The sequence below is a fragment of the Podarcis filfolensis genome (genome assembly GCF_964270895.1).
Source record: "Podarcis filfolensis genome assembly, chromosome: 8".
Classification (NCBI taxonomy): domain Eukaryota; kingdom Metazoa; phylum Chordata; class Lepidosauria; order Squamata; family Lacertidae; genus Podarcis; species Podarcis filfolensis.
In genome coordinates this window covers 36,770,349-36,795,854 of record NC_139611.1, presented here as the reverse complement: position 1 = coordinate 36,795,854, position 25,506 = coordinate 36,770,349, and the positions used below count along the sequence as shown (strand labels likewise).

The following is a 25,506-nucleotide window of genomic DNA, read 5'->3' as shown; positions in this document are numbered from 1 at the left end:
GAGTGACACCTGTAAGCCTGCAGATGATGTAAGAGCTGTCAATGCCTTGGGGTGTGCTGCTTCATGTTCACTCTTATCCTCCTGCCTCTGTCAATCATTACCCAAGCTGTGTGTCCCTTAGAAGGTGGAGTCTTCTTGGAATAAGATTACAAAGAAAAAAGAAAGGTGAGAGGAAATGTCATAGGGTTTTGCCCTATTTGGCAAGCAGCTCAGATAAGCCACCCTACGCTTATCTGTATGTATGTATGTACATACATACATACATACATTCAGGAGACAGTTGCTCTTGCAACTTCCTTGCTTGAAGTCCCTAAAGATCTTTCGCAACCCCATCTGCAGCTGACCCCTCCTCCCTTCATCCTCTTCGCACAGAAGATACAGCCCCTTATAGCAATGCATGCATTCTGAAGACTGCTAGGGGGTCGTTTTCTTTTTGTCCTATTCTGCTGTGCCTGGATGTTGCAGTTCTGTCTGTCTTCTGCCTGTGACCGCTGCCATGCACCACTCTGAAGCTGACAGCTCCCTGTTGATCTACATGGGTGCAGTGGTGCTCTACGGAGGGACGATCCTTTACCGAGTCAAAAAGAACTGTGTGGAGAAGGCAACCCCCTTTTCCTGGGGTCTCCTCTTGCTCCTTGCTTCAGGAGTCCTGTGTTTTGCCACGCTGAGAAGTTACCTGGGCTTGAGTTTGTTCTCGCTGATGTGCTTCCTCTTCTGCATTTACACATCCGATCAAGCCCTGCTCCCTGTGGACCACAAAGCAGTACTCATCACAGGTAAGGAGAAGGAAGAACTTTGGCTTTCATTAGCTCTTGAGAGAATCTTTTACATTACTCAGTCATCTCTGAATTAGCACAGTTTTGACTCTCTTTCATCCCCAAGGCTTGCACCCTTTTATTTATTAGCATCCATTTCTCTTCTCCATCCTTTTCCAGACAGGGGGCCTTTCAGGTGCAGAAATATCAGGCCGTTTGCTCCAATCAGGAGCCATATGAAATTTCTACCTTCTTAGCAGTGCAGAACTGTGTATGTTCTCACTCCTTAAGTAAGCATTCATCAAGACAGCATAAGAATTACTGGAGGTCTGAACTGTGAACTGAGTTACGATGGCAGAGTTGGGGAATTTCTACCTGGACTTTTTATCCAAAATGAGCTGGTGGCTCTGTAGCTAACAGAGAACCTAGGTTTACTTTTTGCAAATTTGGATAAAGCAAAGCCTTAGAGTGGGTGAAAACACAATTTCTTTTTTGACACAGATCTTTAAATGGTGTGTCAGACTTGATGGATTGTGGCAAAACTCCTTGCAATGACAAAACGCTATGCACCCAGATGCAGATTGCTTATTTGCCTGTGGGGTGTCTTGTTAAGGAAAGGACACTGCTATTCATTGGTCCCAGTGAGGTGGGAGGGAGAGGAAAGAGAAGGAAAATCCATCAATGGTTTCTAAAATAAATAAATAAGGGTCATTCACAAGGAACACCAGCAGACAGAACACAATGTTCACTTACGAGCTCTTGCATACCTGTTTTCTGCATTATGCTGGAAGGTTGAGGCACACTGTGTTTCAGCAACACCTGGCTCATCTTTGAGTGTTAGACGCAGGAAAAAAACTCTTTCTTCATTTAAAAGGTTGGCACTGAGTCACTAACAACTGTAAACCAGATTGTTGGAGAGGTCCAGAGAGACGCTCCTCAGTCTAAGTGTACCAAATAAAGCAAACAAGTGATAGAATCACATCTGCAGTCTGTGTTCCCATCGTAATTGTCCCAGCCAAGATCTGTGCTGTGTTGAAGCAGATGCAATACAAGAAGGGACAAGCAGGGAGAATGAGAACAAGTGGTTTATTCAGAAGACATGGGTTAAAAACTGATCTAAGCCACCCTCTAGATTACTCATGCTTTACAAGATGATATCTGCACATTTTTATTCGTCTTAAGCCCCCCTATCATTATTAAAGTGCCTCATTTCATTTGTCCATTTACATTGAGTTCCTGATCCCTACCCCGCCCCCAAAATAACTTCAGGCCCACATTCTCCCCCCCACCAACACCACTTTGCGAATTTAAATTCTCCCACCTGAGCATTGAGGGTAGATTTAACCATTTTCTTCCCCTGTTGCAGCCTTCAGGAACATCTCTTTCTGAAGCTAGAGTTTGCATTTGGGAGGAAATCTCTCACTGAGACCAACAGCGAATTCCCCCCTTAAAGCTAATTCCAAGTTCAGTGGAAGGATTTTACTCAAGACTGCATCAGGGGGAGGGAATGACTTCCTGTCCCTCCCATGTCCCCTCCTTCGTTCCCTTTCGCTGGTGCTACTCCTCAGCTGCCTCCCGCCGGTCTAGCATTGTGCAGGTCCACCGCCGCTTGGCCCCTTCCACTGCCCTGACCTGACAACTACTCCTCCCCCCTTCTCCTCTGGGCAAGGGGCTGGAGCTGTGGCTCGTCACTCATGGAAGCCAGCCATCTACCCCTGCCCCCTGCCTGTCTACATGAGTCAAGGGGAATAGCAGCGCCAAAGGCTGAATGCAGGGAACCCCCCTCCACAAAAGGTGTGAGGATTTGGTGTCCTTGAAAGTATATGTCCCCACCCCACCCCTTTATTTTGACCAACCTGTCCCATATTTTGCTCAACTAAAGATGGCAATTCTAGTCTCCACTGTTCCTCATTCCAGGGCAACCAAATATTCGATAAGCACCTAGAACCCCTTAGAGTTTATGGCCCTTGCATGGCTGATTCAAGAATGGGTTCCTCGGTTAGATTTTAACCCTTGCTGGATCCAGGAATCAGAAGAGACTAACCAGTTTCCTGACTGAGCATTCACTTAAGTGCAGAACAACAGTATTACTATGTCAGAACAATATGGGTGTTCACCAGCACACAACTCCCTGTACCGCTCAAATCAACATTCCCATAATTTTAGAGATATCAGCTCTCAGCTACGCCTTATTGTTCCTTTTCTGTATGCAAAGAATGACTTCCAGATACCATCTGAGCACAGTGTACCTTCTTTGGTGGCCAGAGCAATCTGAAAACAAGTCACACGGGGATGCATAAGCAATGGTGAAGAAATGCAGAAAGTGCTGTGTTAAAAAAATGCTAAGCAATAGTAATGTTAGCATAGCATAGCCCTGAATGGGAAAAAGTCTGTATTTGAAGTGTAATGATGCCCTCAAGCAGGACATGAGTGTAAGAGCACTCTGCCCATCTGTGATCTCCTCATAGTGGAGGTAGAACGCAGCCATTGTGGCGATGAGTTTTTGATAGCCTTATCCTCCCTGAGTTTGTCTAATAGCCTTCTAGTGACATCCCAGTTGGCAGCTTTCACTGCCTCCTGCAGGAGTGAGTTCCATTGTTTAATCATGCACTGCATGAAGGTACTTTCTTTTCTGTGTCTTGAATGGATGAAGGATGGAGAAATGAGTGTGGAGTTGTGTGTGTAGAAACCATTGGCATTTGCATGGCTGGAATGCAGTCTTATTTTCCCCCTAGCCCCACCTACCTTTGGCATGCATCTCCTAGGGCATTCCCCATGACAGAAAGCAGATCTTGGCATGAAAAAGGTTTCTCATACCTCCACTGCGCTTGCTTGCTTGCTCTCTTACTCACTCACACACACAAATACAGCCTCATTGTCTGCTGTGTTGGAAACATAAATGAGTGCTGTACTATTGCCAGCTCAAATATTTAGCTTGTGGCTTAGTTTGCAGTTTTGTTCCTTTATTGATTGTGTTTATTTTAATAATTGCATCCTGCTTTGAGAATTGTGATGGTTATAAGTCAAGGCCATGAGTAGCATAAATAAATAGAAGAAGTAATCTTTTACAGGAAGCGATAGTGGCATTGGACATGCATTGGCGAAGTACCTTGACAGTTTAGGATTCACCGTGTTTGCCACCGTTCTGAATGAGAGAGGGCCTGGTGCAGAAAAACTGAGGCAGTCCTGCTCAGATAGACTTTCTGTTCTGCAACTAGACATCACTGATTCGGTGCAGATTAAAGAAGCGTACCTTGAAGTAAGAAGGAAGTTGCAAGGTGCAGGTATGTGCTGTGAAGGGAGTGTACACAATCCTCGTGGGTGTTGCTTGTGATCTGAAATGATGTTTTGCAAAGTTTCAAATGTTTTCTTGGTTGATCTAGGCCTCAGGATTCCAACACTCCTATTTTTTTTTTATAATGATATTTTATTGGATTTTAACAAAACAGAAAAAAAAATTTACAAAATCTTAAACAATAAATTCAACCCAAAAAACATAGAAAAAACATAGAGAAGAAAAACAAAAAAAGAAGAAAAAACAAGAAAATCAAAAATCTCTCTTTTCAATTTCTCACCATTTTTCCCTTTTTAACTTATTTTCCTGACTCCCTCCCACCTCCCTCTTTGTATTCCAATTAACGATATGTTCAGCAAATTCATACCTCTTATCTTACCCTTGATTATATATCCCCATATAATATCCTCCTATTTTCATTTATAATCAAACCGTTCTCACCAATTCTTATTTCACCTTATTACTCAAACCACTTCTTTTTTACAATAATTTCATTAATTTCATTAATTTTATCTTGTCCTCAAATCATTAAACTTTCAAAATTTAGACTAAATTTTGCTAAAGCCAATTACATCCTTTCCAACATCTTTTAATATTTCATTAGTATTGAACTAATTCCATAAATATAGGTTAATTACACAAGACATTTCTCATTCTAGGTTAGTCCAGCGCCCCTTTTCCTGGTTCACGGCAATGTCAGTCCATATATCATTATATCCTTATCAGTCAGGTGTCCTAATGTCTGAGGCTCTCAAATCATTTCCAAGCCCCTTCTGCGAGTTTTCTTGTTCCTGTTTGTAGTTACATACATCCTTGATCCCTGTTGAGTTCTTTCGCCTTTCCTTCTCTTTCTCCTTGGGGGTCCAATCACCGGGTGATTCCGTACAGTAACATTCTTCCTTTCCTTTTCTCCAATTGTCCAATTCCCCGGTGTTGCACTCCCCAGTGTTTAGTTTGTAATCCAAAAAGTAATTGTTCCGAAAAAATTCTTCCACTCGTTTCACAGTCCCACCAAAGATAAAAATTTTCTTAACTCCAAAGTTTGGCCAGTGACCTCCAAATTCCATCCTCTGTGTCTTTTGAAATACATTCACAATCCCATCCATCTTTCTCTGACCTTGCAGTTGCCCTATTGAATCTGTCTCCTGCATAGATTGTTGTACAGTTTCTGTAGCTGCATTTTCCATTGGCGCCTCTTTACTGACTTTAGCTGCTGTATTGTCCCTCTTTTGATTCATCAAAATCATTTTCCCCTCCAGCTGTCGCAGCCCATCATATATTTTGTTCAGAGCAGATAAGACTTCCTCTCTATTCATTTCTGTCAAGGTCAGGGAGCTGGTCCCACGGTCTAGTTTTCCCTGATACAATGTTCTCTTTATAACTGAAAACCAGACACACTGGCTGGCTTCCTCTAGGGGGTGTAGTTACTTTTTGGCATCCATCTTTAAATTGTATCCAACAAGGAAAAATTCCTTTCGGTTTCCAGATACTTTATTTCCTTTCAATATAAAACAAACAGGCAGAAAGCGGCTTTGGAATTATTTTTCCCTTTTCCAGTTCTATATATCAATTTTTCTATTTTCAAATTGTAAATATCACCGACCGTTTCTTTCCTGTCATTCCGTCCCCAGGTTAGGGACAGTGGAAACTTATTTTCTTAACTTTCTCTCTGCAGGCTTAAAAAGTCAAATTTCCCCCCCTTTCCTCCTGCTGTCAAGGGGGGTTTTGATGGTTAAAAGTGCAGGAACCTTCAGGCTATCTGTTTTCCCGGCTTTTAGCTTGTAAAATCTTTGCTTTGATCTTTATACAAAGGACGGGAGGTGGACTTCCTTTTTACACCTTCCCGTTTCAGGTCAAATTCCAGGCTGTATTTTAATGCAAAATTTTCAATTGTCCTACTCACGGGTTGTTGTTTAGAATCCGAATTGTCATAGGAAGAAGGACAGCGTTCTCCGACAACAGCTGTGCAGCTTCGCTCCGCAGAGATAGCGATTGACTCTCAGCACCACACCAACCCCCGTCTCCCTCCGGAGCCCTTTATAGGGTTCCTTTGCCAAACGGGGGGGCGCAAACGGTGCCCGCCGAGTCCCAGGTCCGCAGGCTTCTTCCGCCTGCGGTTTCTAAAGGGTCCCCGCTTCGCTGCAGCAGTAGGACCCGATTTCCGTGGAGCTGTCTCCCTCTGAGTTAGAGGGAATCCGCCATTGTCGGAGGCGCCGCCTCCAGGAAGTCCCAACACTCCTATTTTAGAATCAAAATCTGACATGCCACTTGGTGCAGAAATTAGATGCTGCTTGCATTTGGAATACATGAACATACAATGAAGCTGAATGTTGGAAGATTGATGGCAGATAAAAGAAAGTACTTTTTCAGCACAGGAGGCAGTGAGGGCCACCAACCTAGATGGCTTTAAAAGAGAATTCAACAAATTCATGGAGAAGAGTGCTCTTGATGGCTATCAGCGATGGCTATTTTCTGCAATGGTTCTGAATACCAATTGCTGGAAACGACAGGAGGGGAGAGGGCTGCTCTTGTGCTCCGATCCTGCTTTCTCCTTTCCCAGAGGCATCTGGTTGGCCACTGTGAGAAACGGATGCTGGACTATGTAGGCCATTGACTTGGTCCAGTAGGCTCTTATTATTATCTGAAAGCTGAGCCAACATAATTCACAATATGTAACCAAAGCACAGCCAGCCTTTGAAATTTACCTTTCTTCTGCACTTTGCAGTATACTGTATTTCTGCAGCCATGTAATGCACACAAAAAAAGCATGTGCTGGGCTAAAGTGTCCATAAAAATACATAGATTCATGAAAATTACACACACAAATGCATTGCGTATTATATAAAATACATAAAAGCCCCTTGCACAGACTTTAAAATACAAGCATCCATTATTAGAATGCACCATGAAACAGTCCCACTAAAACATAAAAAGTGTCCTCAATTAAAATTAACAATAAAAGAATCCTATAAAAGCAATACAGTAATTAGTAATACAGTGGTACCTCGGGTTACAGACGCTTCAGGTTACAGACTCCGCTAACCCAGAAATAGTACCTCGGGTTAAGAACTTTGCTTCAGGATGAGAACAGAAATCGTGCGGCGGCAGCGGGAGGCCCCATTAGCTAAAGCAGTATCTCAGGTTAAGAACAGTTTCAGGTTAAGAACGGACCTCCAGAATGAATTAAGCTCTTAACCCGAGGTACCAATGTACTTTAATAATGGATGCTTGTATTTTAAAGTCTGTGCAAAGGGTTGTTATACGTTGTAAACCGCACAGAAGTCTATTTCAGCATAAACCATGCAAAGACCTATTTTAGCATTGAGCAGCATAGAAATTAAATAATGATACCAGCTGCCTGTTGCTTCCTCTCGTCTGCAGTCAGATGTTGTCAAATCAACTATCAAATGGGTTGCTATATGTCAAGATGTTCTCAGATACTAATACTTCAACATCTTTGGGTCAAAGGCTGCTGTTAATTAGCACATATATCTGCTGCATATTTGGAGACAATTCAGCGTGAGGGATGGATTGATCAGTCCATTTTGGTTCCTCTGAGGGGTTTTTTTAAGTCTTCATGGAAATTTACAAGCATTTTAGTGCAAATTGTTCACTATATACACATCCTGGTATGCAATTCTGCCTGATATACACATTTTTGCAAAGCCATATCCCTGTATTCAGTGCTGTTTTTCTAGAAAAAAGAGGTGCCAGAGCTCACCATGAACTTTTCCCTTGTTCTCTTAGAATGGCAATGGCACCCACCTAAGAGTTGCCAGAGCTGAGCTCCAGCTGAAAAAAATATCCCTGGATTCTTGTATGGTATTCTCATTAATTTTTGTGTTTTATGGAGACTTTCCACTAATGTATTTTATAGACATTAGTTGCTTGGCACTTTCCAAACCAACATGCAAATGGTACCACAGCCATCTTTTGAAATTTGCATTTTTCCGTTTTTCAATGTAGGTCTCCAGCCATGAAAGCCAACTAATGTATATAATAATGCATACAGTAGGGTACAATAGGCATAAAAGTCATGTGTTAGTTAAACCTCCTTGCAAAAAAATGCATTGCATTACTGGAAATTGTGTTGCAAAAAATGTATATATTAGGCAGAAATGTGTGCAAAAATTTGTATATTATGAGAAATTTGAATTAAAATCCTGATGAATTCTCATGATGACTTTTTTTTTTATAGAAAAATCACGAACAAAGGTGCTGAACCGAAGAATGGAAAAAATGAGAAAGTGAGAGCAGCTGAAATTGTCAGATTTGTATAGCCTTGTTTCCTTCTTCCTTGCCAGATCTCTGGGGTGTCATCAACAATGCTGGGGTCCTGGGTCTCCCGGGAGATGGCGAACTGCTCCCTATGCAATCTTACAAGCAGTGCATGGATGTCAATTTCTTTGGTCCCGTTGAACTGTCAAAAGCCTTCTTGCCATTGCTCCGCAAGTCCAAAGGAAGGCTTATTAACATTTCAAGCATGGCAGGTGAGTCAAACAAAATATGTTCATGCCATTCATATATTTACAGGCTTGCTATTCTAGGCTGGCTGTTCTCTGCTCACCATCCTGCTGTCTTTATTCCTGTCGCAGATGCCCTGTGTGGGAGGATTCCCAGTTGAAAACTCCTGCAAAAACAGTAACAACAATGTGCAAGTCAAAATTGAATGGATGGAAGTTAGGACAGAGCACACTAGGGCAGGCTTCCATATAACTGTCTAGTCTGGAAGTGGTGGTTGCTGGGATGGAGACCACAGCCTTCATGGTTAGACTCAAACACAGGGCTCAACTTCCTTTTTTTCCCCAAGAAGAGAAAGGTGGGTTCCCCCACTCCCCATAGAAAAACAACTGAGTAATCTGAGGTTTTAGCATAGCTGTGATCGGGCAACATAATGTTCTACCACACAAAGGTAGCAGCAAAGGCCAATTCATCTAACTTACATCTTCTTTCATATGACTAGTGTGATGATGATGATTAATATTAATAGTGTGATTGTTTTACTGCTCGCAGATTTTGGCACTCCCTCCTGAGAGAAGCTCGACTGGCTCTCTTCTTGTTCCAGCTAATTTTTTTTTGTTCCAACAGGCTTTGGGGAACTGACTGCCTATCATGAAAGGGCTGGTGCCAGGCTATTTTTATTGGAATTATTTGTGTGGTTTTAATAGAGTTTGTATATGTACAGTGGTACCTCAGGTTACATATGCTTCAGGTTACATACGCTTCAGGTTACAGACTTCGCTAACCCAGAAATAGTGCTTCAGGTTAAGAACTTTGCTTCAGGATGAGAACAGAAATCATGCTCCGGCGGCGCAGTGGCAGCAGGAGGCCCCATTAGCTAAAGTGGTGCTTCAGGTTAAGAACAGTTTCAGGTTAAGTACGGACCTCCGGAACGAATTAAGTACTTAACCTGAGGTACCACTGTATATAGTTTTAGGTCTAACAACATTTTTTTAAAAAATGATAGTTTTTTCTATGTTTTTGGCAGTTCCTATTTTTATATGTAAGCCTCTCGCCTTCTGTTGGATGTCATAGTTCCTGCATCCCCTGCGGTGCCCCATAAACTCTGCACCCGGTACAATTGCACCATTCGTGCTCCCCTAGATCTACCTTTGCACAGGTCAGAGCTTCCGTACCCCTGATACATACTGTTAAAGACATTAATTGTCCTTAGCTTTAATTTTTTGACAGTTCCAATAAAGACAATGTAGCAATTTTTCCAAACATATTACTTAAAAGTGGACCCTGTTTCAGAGCCATAAGAAGATAACATTATGAGATGTGTTCCTACAGAATAGGGAACAGCGCATTATGCATCTTTTAAAAATCTCACTTCTCTTTGGGGGCCTGTTAAACATTTGAAATAATGGAAACATGACTTGCTCGAGGCACTTTTGTCCGCGAGCCAAGGAAATTTGTGTTGGAATCTCTTCAGACTACAAGGTTTCCTTCCTGACAGTCGGGATTGATGAAGACAGGGTAAAGCGAGGCAATTGGAAACTTGTTAAAAATGTTCCTTCGCCTCCTATCTGTTGCTTTAGGCTCCATCTCCAGCAATGGCAGGAGTCCAATTGCTGAGCCAAATGTCGTATGTATTCATCAATTTCAGCAGGTGAAAAAATCCGGTTTGTCAAAAGTGTCAGCATCACTTTCGGTTTTGCAAAATGAGAAAACAGCCAACTGAAGAGCATTTGGAACAACAAGCTGATAAATATGTAACCAAAATATCCACAAACTCACTGACTAACTTCCTGTTGTACGTGTGTACTTGTAGAGATCATGAAAAATGTAGTTGGGTTTGCATTATAATGGGAACCTGCCTCATTTTTCCAGAAGATGTATTTCCAGAAGAATACATCAACAGAAATACAGCTATCCTTGAAAATTGTGCTTCTCCAAATTTTGCCATCAAGTGCATATTAGAGAAAATCGGGGGGGGATGCATAATTTAGTGGAAATAACATACAAAGATGTGTTTATATTTGGAGAAATGGCTTGCAAAAAAATGTGAATATCAGGCAAAATTGAATACAAAAGTTATGTGTATTAATTGTTATTGCTGCAGCAACAAGCAAACTGTTTGTACAGATGCATCCAGATCAGTGTTATATTTCTAGAAAAATTGGTGCCGGAACTTACCATGCATGCCTCCCTTGCTCTCTTATAATGGCAATGGCGCCCACCTGAGAGGAGCTGGAACAGAGTTCTGGTGAGTGCCGGCTGGAAAAAAAAGCCCTTATCAAGATTGGTGATCTATCAGTGCACAAGGGCTATAACCTGTTGTGTATTGAGTCAAAGGATTTTATATCTGTATTATTATTGTCTGTATTTGCATTAGGGCAAAGTAACTGCCTTTTGGTTCCAGAGGGTACAGCTACTATTGGTTCATTTAAGCTGCTGTATTTGGATCCTCTGTCTTATTGGTTTCCTCCAAAAGGCAGGACTGTGATTGCCTGGTATTGTTCCCTCCAAAATGTATCCTTTCTAGCTAGTTCCCTGTCCCTATAAATGTAGCTCTCCCCTCCTCAGTTCTCAGTCTTGTTTGCTGTAATAAAGAAGTGTTACTACAGAACTGTCTCCAGCATATTATGTCAAGAGAGCTGAAATCACAAACCCCACGTCACAACAACTGGCGACGAGGATGGGATCCGGAATGCTGAGGAGCGGTTAAACGCAGCCCTGCCTCAGAGTCCGGATTGTAGCTAAGAACAAGACTCACTGGCCGGCTGAGAAGACGACCCTGCCCACAGGACAATGGAGAGTCCAAGGGTATTGGAGCCCTTCCAGCCATCAGAGCCCCACACGTGGGAAGACTACATCGAACGCTTCGAGTTCTTCGCAGTGGCTCAAGGGATCACTGATGCCAGCAAAAGAAGGGCCACATTCCTGAGCTACTGTGGGCCTGAGACCTTCAAGCTGGCCAAGGCATTGCTTGCTCCAGCGAAGCTAAGTGAGACATCTCTCAAAGATATTCTTGCCTGCCTGACAAGCCATTTGGCGCCTACTGAGACCAAGATGGCCCGGCGGTTGGAGTTTCATAAGAGGGAGCAGCGTGCTGGGGAGTCTGTATCTGCATTCCTAGCTGAACTGCGGAAGCTCGCTCAGCACTGCGACTTCCAAGATCTGGAAGAGACTCTCCTGGATCGGTTTATCGGTGGTCTGAGCAGCAAGAAAGCCAGAAGACGCATCGTGGCTAAAGAAGAGGTTACCCTTGCTTCAGCCTTGAAGGAGGCCACCGCCACGGAGAATTATGAAAGAGAGGAGCTTGATGCCAGTCGCAAGGCCCCAAAGCCACAGATAGAAGTTGCGCATGCCATGGACGAGCTAGAGGCTACTCCGAGCCAAAGCCCAGTCCGTGGGGTCGAGTCAGTGCGTCAGGCCTGCACAGTGCACAAAGATCACCGAGGCAGGTGCCCTGGTTGTGGCGGAAACCATGAGCGGAAGAGTTGTCGTTTCCGGGATGCTATGTGCCGGACGTGCGGGAAGACAGGTCACATCGCCAGGGTCTGTAGATCGGCGGCGTTGGGAGCGACAGGAGCAACTAGACTGGAGCATCGCAGACTGTCCACGGCAAACCATGTTCTAAAGGACTGCCATTACGTAACGGAGATCAACGGAAGGGTCGTGCAGTTTCCAGCGCAAGGCAAGGCACACGTCAAGGTGAAGATTGAGGGTCAGCTGTGCGACATGGAGGTGGACTCCGGATCTGGATTCACTATCATGTCGGACCAGACCGCGAGGACATTCTTCCCCAGGGGTAAGTTGCCCCCTCTGGAGCCTTTCCCAGCAACCTTGCAGTCATACTCAGCGGGCCGCATCCATGTCATGGGAATGTGTGCCGTGAGAGTACAGTTCCGGGACAAACAGGCGGTACTCAAACTGGTGATTGCGAAGGGCAGTCGCCCCAGTCTCCTGGGCACTGACTGGTTCCCCGCCCTGGGACTGAGTATATCAGGGCTTAATTCAATCCAAACCTGCCCTGAGATGAGCGAGGCATTATGCAAAGAATTTGCTGGTCTAATGGAAAACTGGGTTGTTATAAAGGGCCCCCGGTTGACTTCGAATTGGACCCTGGGGTGGCCCCAATCCGACTCAAACCAAGGCGAGTGCCATTTGCACTGCAACCCAAGATCAAAGCAGAGCTGGATAAATTGGTCAAGCAGGGAGTTCTCTCACCCGTGGACTCTGCTAAGTGGGAGACTCCAATCGTCACGCCCCTTAAAGCAAATGGGGAAGTCAGGATCTGTGCAGATTACAAATGTACTATCAATAAGGCACTCAGGGGAAACTCATACCCCATTCCAGTCGTATCACATCTGTTGGCTAAACTGGCTGGGGGCAAGGTGTTCGCCAAAATTGACCTGGCACAAGCTTACCAACAGCTGCCAGTAACCCCACAATCAGCGGAAGCACAGACTATTGTCACACATAAAGGGGCGTTCAGAGTTAACAGATTACAATTTGGAGTTTGTGTGGCCCCAGGGATTTTTCAAGGGCTCATGGAACGCCTGTTAAGAGGTCTGCCGGGGGTCTTGCCATTTTTTGATGACGTTTTGATTGCTGGAAAAGACCCACAGGAACTGGTTGCGCGTGTCCGTGCAGTGTTGCTCAAGTTCCAGGAGGTGGGGTTGCAACTGAAAAAGGAAAAATGCAGTTTTGGGGTGCCAACTGTGGATTTCTTGGGGTTTAAAATTGATGCATCAGGCATCCACCCCACAGATGCTAAGATTAAGGCCATCATCGAGGCACCACGACCACAGAACAAGACGCAGTTGCAGTCATTCCTGGGACTTATTAACTTTTATCATTCGTTCTTACCCCAGAAAGCTTCGGTAGCTGAACCATTACATCGACTGTTGCAGAAAAAGAATGTGTGGTGATGGGGGCAGGCGCAGCAGAAGGCTTTTGACTCCTTGCGAGGAATGCTGAGTAGCAGGAGCGTCCTTGCTCATTATGATGAGTCGAAGCCGCTGGTCCTGGCATGTGATGCCTCTCAATACGGCCTGGGGGCGGTGCTGAGTCATAGGGAACCGGATGGGTCGGAAAAGCCCATCTCTTTCTATTCCCGTATGTTGTCGCCCACGGAGCGCAACTATGCTCAAATTGACAAAGAGGCGCTTGCAATTGTGGCAGGAATCAAAAAGTTCCATGATTATGTGTATGGTCGCCATTTCTCCATTGAAACGGACCACAAACCACTGTTAGGGTTGCTCAACCCGAACAAACAAACGCCACAAATTCTCTCCCCCAGAATGTTGCGTTGGTCTATATTCCTGAACAGGTTCCAGTACACCTTGACCCATGTGCCGGGGAAACGGTTGTGCCACGCTGATGCGCTGAGTCGATTGCCTCTTCCTGGCGGGAGCAATGTGGATCCTGCTCCAGCGGAGCACATAATGATGCTGGAAACACTTCCGGGGGCTCCTGTAACGGCTACTGATATAGCTGAGAAAACGAGGAAAGATGCTGTTCTCTCCCGTGTGCTCACTTGGGTGGGGAGGGGGTGGCCAGGTGGTCCACATGAAGACAAATTCAGGCCTTATGCGACAAGGCAGCACGAGTTGTCCATGCATAAGGGTTGTCTCCTGTGGGGAGATAGGGTGATCATCCCAGCACCACTGAGAAACAGGGTTCTTGAGACGCTTCACATGGGACACCCGGGAATGGTCAGGATGAAGTCACTAGCCCGATGTTATGTGTGGTGGCCTGGAATGGACCAGAACATAGAACAATGGGTACGAACATGCAAGGCATGCCAAGAGGTGCGGCCAGAAGTGGCCAGAGCACCAGTTCACTGGTGGGAGCAGTCCAGATCTCCCTGGAGCCGGCTGCACTTAGATTTTGCAGGGCCATTCCAGGGGAAGGTCTTTTTGGTTATTGTCGATGCATATTCCAAATGGTTAGAAGTGGCGATGGTCCCTAGCATGGCATCAGCTGCCGTAATCAAGGTGTTGAGGCAGCTGTTTGCAACCCACGGGTTACCTGAGACCATTGTATCAGATAATGGGGCAGCTTTTGTATCCCAAGAATTCAGGGCATTCTTGGCTGATAACTTCATAAGAGGGGTCACATCCGCGCCCTTTCACCCATCCTCCAATGGGCAGGCTGAGCGCATGGTAAGAACAGCCAAAGAATCCATTGCGCGCTTAATGGAGGGTAACTGGTCAGCTCGCATCGCGCGAATGTTATTTTTGCAGCATGCGACGCCGTGTACTGCGACGGGCAAGTCGCCAGCTGAGCTGCTCTTGGGTAGAAGACTGGTAACGGTGCTGGATTATGTCCACCCCGATAAAATGCCAAACCGTAATTCAAGAGCAACCCCCCAGGCTGAGGCTGACACAACAAGGTATCTCGCCCCTGAAGATCTGGTCTGGGTGAGGAACTATTCACGAGGTTCGCGGTGGGTGGCTGGTGTGGTCACCCGGACTAGTGGACCAGTGTCCTACTATGTGACCTTGGAAAATGGGCAAGTTTGGAAGAGACATATAGATCAGCTGAGGCGCCGGGCGCTCAGCAGGGAGGGGTCAGATAATTCATCCCTGGCTAACGACGCAGAGCTGCAAGACCAGAGTGAAAATGGCCCAGAGGTGCAGTCACCAGGGGCTTCAGCAAATGAACCAGGGTCTGCTAGTCCTCAGGATGACGAGGTACAGGTAGGGGACCCTGCGATGTCTGGGACTCCATCAGTTCCTGACGAAACCCCTATAGCACCCCCCCCTACCACAGGTAACATCCAATCCAGAACCGGCAACACCTGTTGTCAGGAGATCAAGTAGAAGTTGTAGGACCCCACAGTACCTGAGAGATTACGTCTGCGGTGCTCACTAGGGGGGGAGGGGTGTTGTGTATTGAGTCAAAGGATTTTATATCTGTATTATTATTGTCTGTATTTGCATTAGGGTAAAGTAACTGCCTTTTGGTTCCAGAGGGTACAGCTACTATTGGTTCATTTAAGCTGCTGTATTTGGATCCTCTGTCTTATTGGTTTCCTCCAAAAGGCAGGACTGTGATTGCCTGATATTGTTCCCTCCAAAATGTATCCTTTCTAGCTAGTTCCCTGTCCCTATAAATGTAGCTCTCCCCTCCTCAGTTCTCAGTCTTGTTTGCTGTAATAAAGAAGTGTTACTACAGAACTGTCTCCAGCATATTATGTCAAGAGAGCTGAAATCACAAACCCCACGTCACAACATAACCTTAAAACACAAAGAAAAAAGAATGTTTATTGAGCCGCACTGAGATTGGCCTTTTTGCAGTGTTTTATTAGTGTAAGTTTTCATTAGACATGCATGAATATGCCACTGTAGGTCTCTTTCAGCTTCTGATTTTTCCAGCCTTAAAATCAGTTCTCCACATTTCCATAACAGATCACATCATTTTAGAAAGCCCCCATGAAAATTCATCAACATGTTAGGGCAAATTTCTCATAATACACATACATTTGTATGCAATTTTGCAAAATGTACACATTTTTGTGATTTCCCATAACATAATGCATCTTAATCTTATTTTCATTAATATGAGCATCTGCAGATGTGTGATAGATTGCCTGTTCTGGTCTAGGAATTAGTGTTAAGACTTTCTCCCAATTAAACCAGAATTTGGGTGGAGTGTGATGCAGAACAGAGTGAACACTAGAACAATAAATTGAAGGGAACAGAGCAAACCCATCCCTAGGGAAAATCTTAATGCAATGGTTTCATGCCAACTACGTATTGCTGGGGACACGTGGATTGGATTGGCAGTGACCATGCATCTCCCCATACCATAGATTGGGTCATAGCCATTGTGCAACACCAATTCCATCTGTGTCAATTGCAACAACAGTCACTGTTGCAGGAGAAACAGGGCTTTACTTTACCCTTCTGTGCATTCTTGTCACTGCCCTTTTGTTCCATTATATGCAGTCCCTGCTCACCGGAGTACATAGCAATGAGGCTTAACGAAGTCAATCTGACCTCCGTTTGGAATTACCGTAGCTAAGCAAGTTAAAGGGAGATAACTTGGATTTAGCACGTATCTCCTGAGAACAAAAACCGAGATAGGCTGCTAATAAAGCAGAAACGCTTATCGTTCCATCTATCTTGCTTCTTTGGAAAATTTTCAATCAGGTAATTAGAGAAGAGTTATTGCCTCCCTGCTGGTGTGCATTCAAACAAGTACATTCAGAGCTTCAACAATCAAAGGCACAGCTTTCTGAATTAAAATTTGGAGACATTCTCCGTTCCAAAAAAAATAACTGTGGAGCCGACCAAAGGCTTATCAAGTTCACCATCCTCTTTTCACACCTCCCAAACCAAGAGACAAAGTGAAGACTATCTAGCCTTTACAACCCCTAAATTTTGCCCTGCAGCTCTCCAACCAAAGGATGTGTATTTAAAAATGTGTAGCAACATATTATTTTGTGTGAAATTGCTTGTAAATAATGCATATGTTGGGCAAAACTGGGTACAGAAATGTGTATATTAGGAGCAATGTACACGAAAATGCATATGAATTTCCATGCAGGCTATAACTAACGTTGAGCTATGCGATAATCCTTCAGTCTCAGGAGACTGTTTTTATTGCTCCCATAGGAGGTATCCCCATGCCAGGCTTTGCTGCCTACGGTGCATCCAAAGCAGCCCTATCCATGTTTTCTGGAGTCATGAGGCAAGAGCTCTCCAAATGGGGCATTAAAGTATCTGTGCTTCATCCATCAGGCTTCAAGACATGTAAGTTGCTGGTACTTCACCTGGTTATCTAGCTCACGATGGCGGGGGGGGGGGGACCTCCTTGGAGTCAGCCAAAACCATGAATGGCACAGAAACACCAGTGTCACCCACAGGAATGTGCAAAGCCTGTACTTTGCTATTTAGGGTCCCAGGTGGAGTCTTAGTGATAGGTTGCATAGGGCAACACTTCTAGGAGTTCATCAATCATCCTCAAAAGGGGCAGACTTTTATTTCCCCTTCCACAGAGGTGGCTGGCCTCAAAGGGTTGTCTTCTTGTATAAATGCCAGTTTCCTAGAGGTCAAGGGAAGACACCCCAAAACAACTTGGGCTTATTAGATTCTAACCAGGCAGCTACCGTATTTTTCGCTCCATAAGACACACCTAGTTTTTAGAGGGGGAATGCAAGAAAAAAAAATTCTTTAAAGGGAGCGCTGAGCAGAGCCTGTATGCATCCCACGCTCTGGTCAGCTGTCCCATTCATGAACCGCGAGGAGCGTGTGTGCGGTGCTTGCAGGCTTTTCCTCAAGGAGGGAGAAGGGCAGCCCGTCACTGATGCGCTGCCTTTCTCCCTCGTGGAAAAGCCCCCAAGAGCCGCACACACGCTCCACGTGGCTCTTTAAAAGGAGAGCTGACCAGAGCCTGGGATGCATACATGAAGGGCCCCGTGCCCTGCGGAGGCTTCGCGCGGCTAAGCCAGAAGCTAGAACAGCTAGAGGGAGCGCTAGAGATTTCACCCCTCCCATATCCAAGAATCTGCTGATGAGTCTGGTGATTTTCCAGAGAGGAGGGGCGGTGTTCTGCTCTCTACTTATTCCGCTCCAGCCTAACATCAGTCAGTCAGTCAGTCAGTGTGTTGGAGAGAGAGAGACTGAGTGTTAGAGATTGTGTGCATAGATAAGGTTGCTGCTAAGAGCAGCTGCAGACACTCAGTGCAGTTCAGTTTTTTAGTTTAGACCTCATTTAGCTCTGTATATAGTTGTATATTATAGTTGTAGATAGAATAAAGAAGATATTCTACAGAGCTGCTCTCCGAGTCGTTTATGCTCTGCTATACTCTGCTGTGCAACGACTGTCTTCTTGTGGGAGTGAATCCGGTGCTCACAACACTAAGCTGTGAGTCCACAGCACTTTGATCTGTTCCTGTGCAGAAGGTGGTCTCTGGAAGTGCTACCCAGCTCACCTAGCCCAGTCGGGGTTGAAGTGGATGAGTCCAGTTAGTGGCACTGGCTCAACTCCACATGGCTCTTTAAAAGGAGAGCTGACCAGAGCCTGGGAATCATACATGAAGGGCCCCGTGCCCTGCGGGGGCTTTGCGCGGCTAAGCCAGAAGCTAGAACAGCTAGAGGGAGCGCTCCCTCTAGCTGTTCTGGCTTCTGGGATAGCCGTGCAGTCTGCATTCGCTCCATAAGACGCACACACATTTCCCCTTACTTTTTAGGAGGGAAAAAGTCCGTCTTATAGAGCGAAAAATACGGTAATTTGTTTGAGAAGGTTTATTGCCAAGGTATGATGTCTTTGAATAGCCTGTGAACTAAAATGTGCAAAAGGAAATGTGGTTAGCTGGATGATCTATCATGGTTGCGTCCTGCCTGAAATAGATCTTTTCATTCCACATTATGTTTTTGAAGCATTTGTCTTGAGGTGGCAAATTGGAACCTGTGTGCATGACTCAGAGGATAATTAAACCAGCACACATCAAGTCCAAGCATGCCATCACTTTCCCAGACAAATTTTTTATAATAGCATTTATAAATAAGTGAACTAGTCTTCAACTATCCAGGGAACTCCTGAGACCACACACACACACACACACACACACACACACAGAATAATATGGATTGAAAAGATGTTCATTCATTTCTGAAGCACAGTCCCCATGGATTTGTGTGTCATTGTGGCCTTTTTCAGTTGGTTCATTTGTTCCTTGGTGGCTCTTGTGAATGGCTGAATATCTGTCCATATCACAAATAAGTCTTGCCCTGTATCAGCTGACTTTCCTAATCTCAAGGGGGAGATTGGACAGTATCTCTTTTGCTCAGAGATTAGAACTAGAATAGGGAAAGTGGTGGAATTCACTCTAGGCAGACAGAGCATCAAACTGGCCCATAGCACACTTGTCTTCTCTCTTTGCAAAGCAGCAGCAGCAGCAGCAGCAGCAGCAGCAGTAGTAGTAGTAGTAGTAGTATACTGCCCTTTATCCACAGATGGGGTGGTTCACAATATACAAGTACAATATATAGAAATCATTATATAGATATACTCATTTATAATAAAAATAAGGACAAAAGAAAACCAATACTCCTTCCCCTCCCACAACACATTTAAAAGGGCATTCCACGAAGAACCTTAATCGCAGTGACTTTCTGCAGATTTCACCAATACTGGTGTTTGTGTTTCTTAAGAATTTTTAGAATAGGACATTTGTTCCTATATGATTTAGTCAGCTACTCTCATCATCTTCACTGTCTGCTAACTGGGCACTGCTGAAATGTGTATTTGCTTCAGTTTGGGCCTCATTGATTTACTGTTGAGGCAATTAGCTTAGCCATTAACCACCATTAACATCCATTGTTTTATCGTTAACATTTCTCTCACCTTTCTGTCCACCATGACTTTGCCAAACACACACAAAAAGGGCTGTCATTGTCCTACATCTTAATGTGGAATTTATTACTGTAACCAAAAAATGAGCTTTATTTGTATTTTGTGTGCATCAAAATGTGAGATGTATGCAGATATTTTTTATAAGAACATTGATCATTATGACATTATAATAAATGGTCATTTTTCCTGCCATCCAGTTTATGCTTATTAATACATGCAAAAATATAATATGCATTCAAAAATGACAAAAGGGCGGTAACTCCATTTTTTATGTGTGTGTCCGTCACCTCCTCATTGTCACTTGAACAGACAGTAACCCTGAGGCAAGATATATACTTCAGTGGGCAACTGCCAGCTCACTGAGTTGTCATCATAAAAAAATGTAAGCAATAATATTATTTTCAAAAGGCTAAAGGACCAGCTTGGGAATGATTAAAAATAGCAAAATGAGAACTGAAGCAAAATGGTATGGGCACTGAGTCCATGGAACAAACTGGTACCAGGATTCGGATTACATCCCTAATCTAGCATGCATATGTTCCAATCTGTCACCTGGGGTAGTTCCTTTAGGAACCCCATATTCCTCTTTTTCTAGTTATTTTATTTTCATCAGAACACCTGATGTCCTATTATGAAGCCTAGATGTTCAGCAGTGTTTTTTTTTTTTTTAAATAATTTTTATTAACTGGCCAATCACATCAAATTAAATCACATCACATAAATTCCAAATTACAAAGCCAAATTTTTAAATTTTGTTGGGGGAACCCATACTTCAAGATCCAAAGGGAGATTCAGATCATCTTCTTATTACTGCGTTAATGTCCAAATCAGTCCCAATCAGTCCAAACAAAATTCATAATTCTATCCAGTCTTATCTTGGTGTTTCCACATCATATCTTGTTCATATAATTTCTATTTTTCCTTTACGATCTCTTCTGTTAGTCTCTTTAAGCCAATAAGCAAAATAATAATCCTGTGTGGATTTCCCGTTCCTCCACTAAGTCTAGATGGTTTCCATATATCTCCTTTGTAGATAACACCGCTCTTTCCATCATAAATTTGGCATTTGTCGCTCTTAAGTTGATCCACAATATGTAAACAACTCTATTTCTTTCTTTCTCCTCCCAGACCCAAGAGCTCCAACAATGCCTCCCAAAATGGCGACGGCATTTTTAACTGCGTCATTCCAAAACTCTTAGCTTTCCAGCTTCATCTTGAAACATTGCTTTGGTTCGAAAGTTTATCTCCACACAGCCTTAAATCCACAGCTTAAGTCCTTAGTTTCTGACTCATTAGGGGAGGGGATTCTTGTTAAATCACATAAGAAAAAGGAAGGCAGGTTTTTCCCCCCCTCTCCCCTCAGTCATACCGTATCTTGACGTATCTTCTCATATTTTATTCTTGTCTTGTTATCAGGGATCTCTTCTGTCAGCAGTCTTTACTCCCCTTTTTCCTTGAAGCATGTGCAATTTATCTTGTCGAAATTGTTTCTTTTGAAGATGCTTGCAACTAGCGGCGCGAATCAGGGACGGCGTCCAGGAGTGCCGGAATCCCACAGGAGGGCTTTGTGCCTAGTGCCCCCACCCCCACAAATTCGGGGGTGGTATAGGGCACAGCAGGCAAGGGCCGTCCCCCCCACAATCCTGGGGGGGTTAAGGAGGCTAATTACCCCCATCATAGCCTCTAAATTACCTCGTGTGGGTCGGAGAGATGTTATTGTCAGCCACCTTCCGATGCGCCACCTAGTGGCCCCCGATGTTCAGCAGTGTTTTGTTCTGTCTTCCAGGTATCCAGGGAACTCCGGAGATCTGGAATAAGGAAGAACGCACCCTTCTTGAGAATCTCATGCCTGATGTGAAGCAAGATTATGGCGAAGAATACATCCTCAAGCTGAAGATGGCTCTCAATGCCATGCAATTTCTTTCCGTGTCAGATCTCTCTCCCGTGCTTTGTGATGTTTTACACGCATTATTGGCAGAGCGCCCATGTGGTTTATACACTCCAGGCAAGAATGCTTACAAATACCTTCTCATCTTCTGCTATTCTCCTCTCTGGTTTTATGACTTTTGCATAAGGAAAATGTTCAGCACCTCAGACATGCCCAGCGCTCTCAGAGCAGCAGAGAAAGCAAACAAGAACTTGTAGGCAGATACTGCCTGACTTAGTCATTTGTGTGTCAGGCTATTTAGCTGCCTTGTGAATGTTGGGAATCTTGCATTTCATGTGTTAAAAACACATTGGATGGATAAAAGAGGGGAATGTTTAGATTTAAGGCAGAAACCCTCTCTATTCTGTACATTGCACCTCTTATCTACTATTTTTGATACCTTTTTCTCTTGAGTTAGGCTGAACTGAAACTCCTTTTTAAAAACATTTTATTAATTTTCCAAATATAACAAAAATAAAATTAAGAAACAATACAAAATAAAAACAAAATAAATGGACTAGGGGGACACCCCTTTATGTGCATGTGACACCCCTTTATGTGCATGTGCGACCCGTGAAAACAGATGGAAGAAACCCTATGCCCCCAACTTCATTATGCAATTTTCCTGGTTAATGGGGTTGCAAGTACCTGGGAAGCAGATGAGTACGTCTGGTAGGCAGGTAATGCAATCCATTGCAAAATGGGGATTATATTTATGTACTCTAATCTCTGCTGCGTGGTGCACAAGATTCCAGTGGGTTCTTACAGAGTTGAGAAAACAATTTCATAACTTCAGTTAAAGCATGCTGCTATCATGAGAAACATGTCTCACATTATAATTTAATAAAAGAAGACCAAAGGGAGAATAAATGAAACAAAGCAAATATAATCTAATTGCTGTGACTTATTTTGTGTATAGAAACATGCAATGCTATCACCTACCTAACTTGTGTGGCTGGCAGAAGTGAATGAAAGGAGGGGTGGGGGAAGGGCATAGTAGGCTTAAATAAAAACCCAGGAGTTTCCTAGACATTTCTTAATAAAATAATAATAATAAATGAACGAATGACGCTAGACGACAGTTGATCTTGTCAAGGTTTCATCAAGAGATTTAGTGGAACTTCAAGTAAACATAACTGGAGAGATGGGCTTCTGACAGCTTCTAAAGATGATTCATTTGAGAGAGATCAGTGGGCATGTGATTAAGGGATCATGGTGATGAAAGAAACCCCAAAAGGTGACTCAGCTGAACCCTGCCCACAATGTGAGACAGGGAAGCTTGTGAAAACACAGATCCTGGGAGCTAAGAATAATAATATTGTGTGATGAAATGGCTTAAGGTGACCAGGGTTTTGCTTTAAAAAATAAAGTTAATTGTATGTGTGTGTGTGTGTGTGTGTGTGTGTGAGAGAGAGAGAGAGAGAGAGAGAGAGAGAGAGAGAGAGAGAGAGAGAGAGGGAGGTTGAATTCAGGGATAAATATAAGCTGTTTGGAAAACCCCAGTAGTTTTAACAATTCCCACAGTAGTTTAACAATCCCTCTTCACAAGGAACTCTAGGAATTGTAGCTCTAGGAGAGGAAAAGTGTCTCCTAACAACCCTCTTCACCTTCAACAAACTTCAGCTCCCAGGATTCTTAGGGGGAAGCCATGACTGTTTGAAGTGGTATCACAGGGCTTCAAATTATGGGAGAACCAAAGTCCACCTCCTCCCATAATTCTCTCCAGCAATCACACAAAGTTAACTGGAAACAAGGTTGGGGGGAAAGGAAAAGAAAAAAGGATAAATGTGGCCAGGCCACACATTTCACATAAATTGCAAAATGGCAAATGGGACTTTATGACAGCTCTCCGTGTTGTATAATGAATGGCCTATAGTATTCCGCAGTGGCAGCGGACCTTAAGCAATGTCACTGAAAGCACAATGTCACACTTTAATGGTGCATATTCTAAAGAGGCAGTGCTGTGGGGAAAGGTCTGCCTCTCCAAAGAGGCTGCGACATTCAGCCATCTTTCCAAAGACACCCCAAAGGTAGCTCACACATCACCTCCCACATAAGTGACATCTTAACTTGTTTCTCAGACTACAAGGACAAATGACAAGGATCGAAATGTACCCAGGTGAGAACGTAGTTTGTTCTCACCTTTCTCAATGTGGGCAGACATCATTTGAAAACACTGATAGAAATCTGAGTTTCTGAAAACAGGATAGCTTTGTGAGAAGACAGCGAGAGCCCATTTAATCCAGCGTGTGGTTACACCTGGGGAAGGTCACACACAGCTGTGTTTGATGTGTGAGTCAGCTCAGAAAAGTTTGCATTCTTATTATTACACAGCAGCCCAGTCTCTGAGCAGTGAGAAAATCCAGGGGTTCCAGGCTTTTAACCCAGATTCTCTTTCCTTGGAGTGAAAGTCAGTGGAGATTGTGGTATCCATACGGTTTTATTTACACAAATATACAGCCTGAGCATAGGATGGTGGGGTTCACAGCATTAACACGCCAACAGATCTTACTTATCCATTAGCCACAGCTTTGGGTCCAGGAAATAAACGTATTTGACTGGTTCTGCAAGCTTGTCCGTTAGATTCCAACCCACACTAGATTCAGACCCCCAAGAACTGGAAAGCACTCGGTGCATCATCCAGTCTGGCTCCCCCAAACCTACATTACTACTACTACTACTACTACTACTACAACATCATAATTCAATATGTTTTCTGCCCTTTGCTATCATGTCCCAGGGTGGGTTACAACAATTTAAAATGGAAAATGGTTGAAACAGATTGCAATTGCTGGAATGGCTGGGCATGTCTCAGGAGTCAAAGGCCAGGTACCCTAGATTGAAGTGGAACATTTGGAATCCACTCACTGATATGCTGCATCAGGGCTGGGGGATCTGTTTCAGTCTGGGGACCACATTCTTTTGTAACCAGCTTTCCAGTGCTGCATGCCAGGAGTGGGAAAAGCGAGATGCTCTAAAGCAGGCAGGACCAGGTGCAAATGTGGGCTGAGCAATAGATGCAGCTCTTACCTTAGTATATTCCAGCCACACAAAAGTCACTTTCCTCACTTGTTCTCTCCAGAAACAGGCACTCAGAGCCTTTCCATCTCTGATACTGGAAGTAGATACTGGAGGTAGATACTGGAAGTAGCAGGAAGATCATGAGTTGTAGCTGCTGCTAGACTTCTCCTCCATGAATTGAGAGCCATTATTACATGTTGTGGGAATGAAAGGTGTGTGAAAAAGTATTGGCCCTCTGCCAGCAGCCTAACAAATCAGAGCAAATCAGAGCACAGTCACCCATTGAATAATTCTGTTCAGCGGTGCAGTGGCAAATACAGAAGTGCAGGGGCCCTTCAGGAGACTCACAGCCATGCCCCCTCCTAAGATTATACAACCTTCTAAGACTGTGCAAAGATCTTATAATGATACAATAATAATAATTGGATAAAGGTAAAGGTAAAGGGACCCCTGACCATTAGGTCCAGTCGTGACCGACTCTGGGGTTGTGGCACTCATCTTGCTTTATTGGCCAAGGGAGCCGGCGTACAGCTTCTGGGTCATGTGGCCAGCATGACTAAACCGCTTCTGGCGAACCAGAGCAGTGCACGGAAACGCCATTTACCTTCCCACCAGAGCGGTACCTATTTATCTACTTGCACTTTGATGTGCTTTTGAACTGCTAGGTTGGCAGGAGCAGGGAACGAGCAACG

The 25,506-nt window shown here is 44.1% G+C and overlaps 1 protein-coding gene across 2 annotated transcripts; it reads left to right on the top strand.

Annotated features, from left to right (window-relative positions):
- The first annotated feature begins 129 nt into the window (after nucleotides 1–129).
- On the top strand, nucleotides 130–22,266 carry HSD17B2 (hydroxysteroid 17-beta dehydrogenase 2). 2 transcript variants are annotated; one of them, XM_083626093.1, is made up of 5 exons: nucleotides 141–776; nucleotides 3,827–4,039; nucleotides 8,355–8,540; nucleotides 17,124–17,261; nucleotides 21,653–22,266. In XM_083626093.1, exons 1-5 carry the CDS (start codon nucleotides 497–499, stop codon nucleotides 22,009–22,011), a joined length of 1,176 nt encoding a protein of 391 aa, XP_083482219.1. In that variant the 5' UTR covers nucleotides 141–496; the 3' UTR covers nucleotides 22,012–22,266. The 2 variants fall into 2 exon arrangements, with proteins under 2 accessions (XP_083482220.1, XP_083482219.1); XM_083626094.1 differs by lacking the exon at nucleotides 3,827–4,039 and having other exon boundaries at nucleotides 130–776.
- Nucleotides 22,267–25,506: the final 3,240 nt, after the last annotated feature.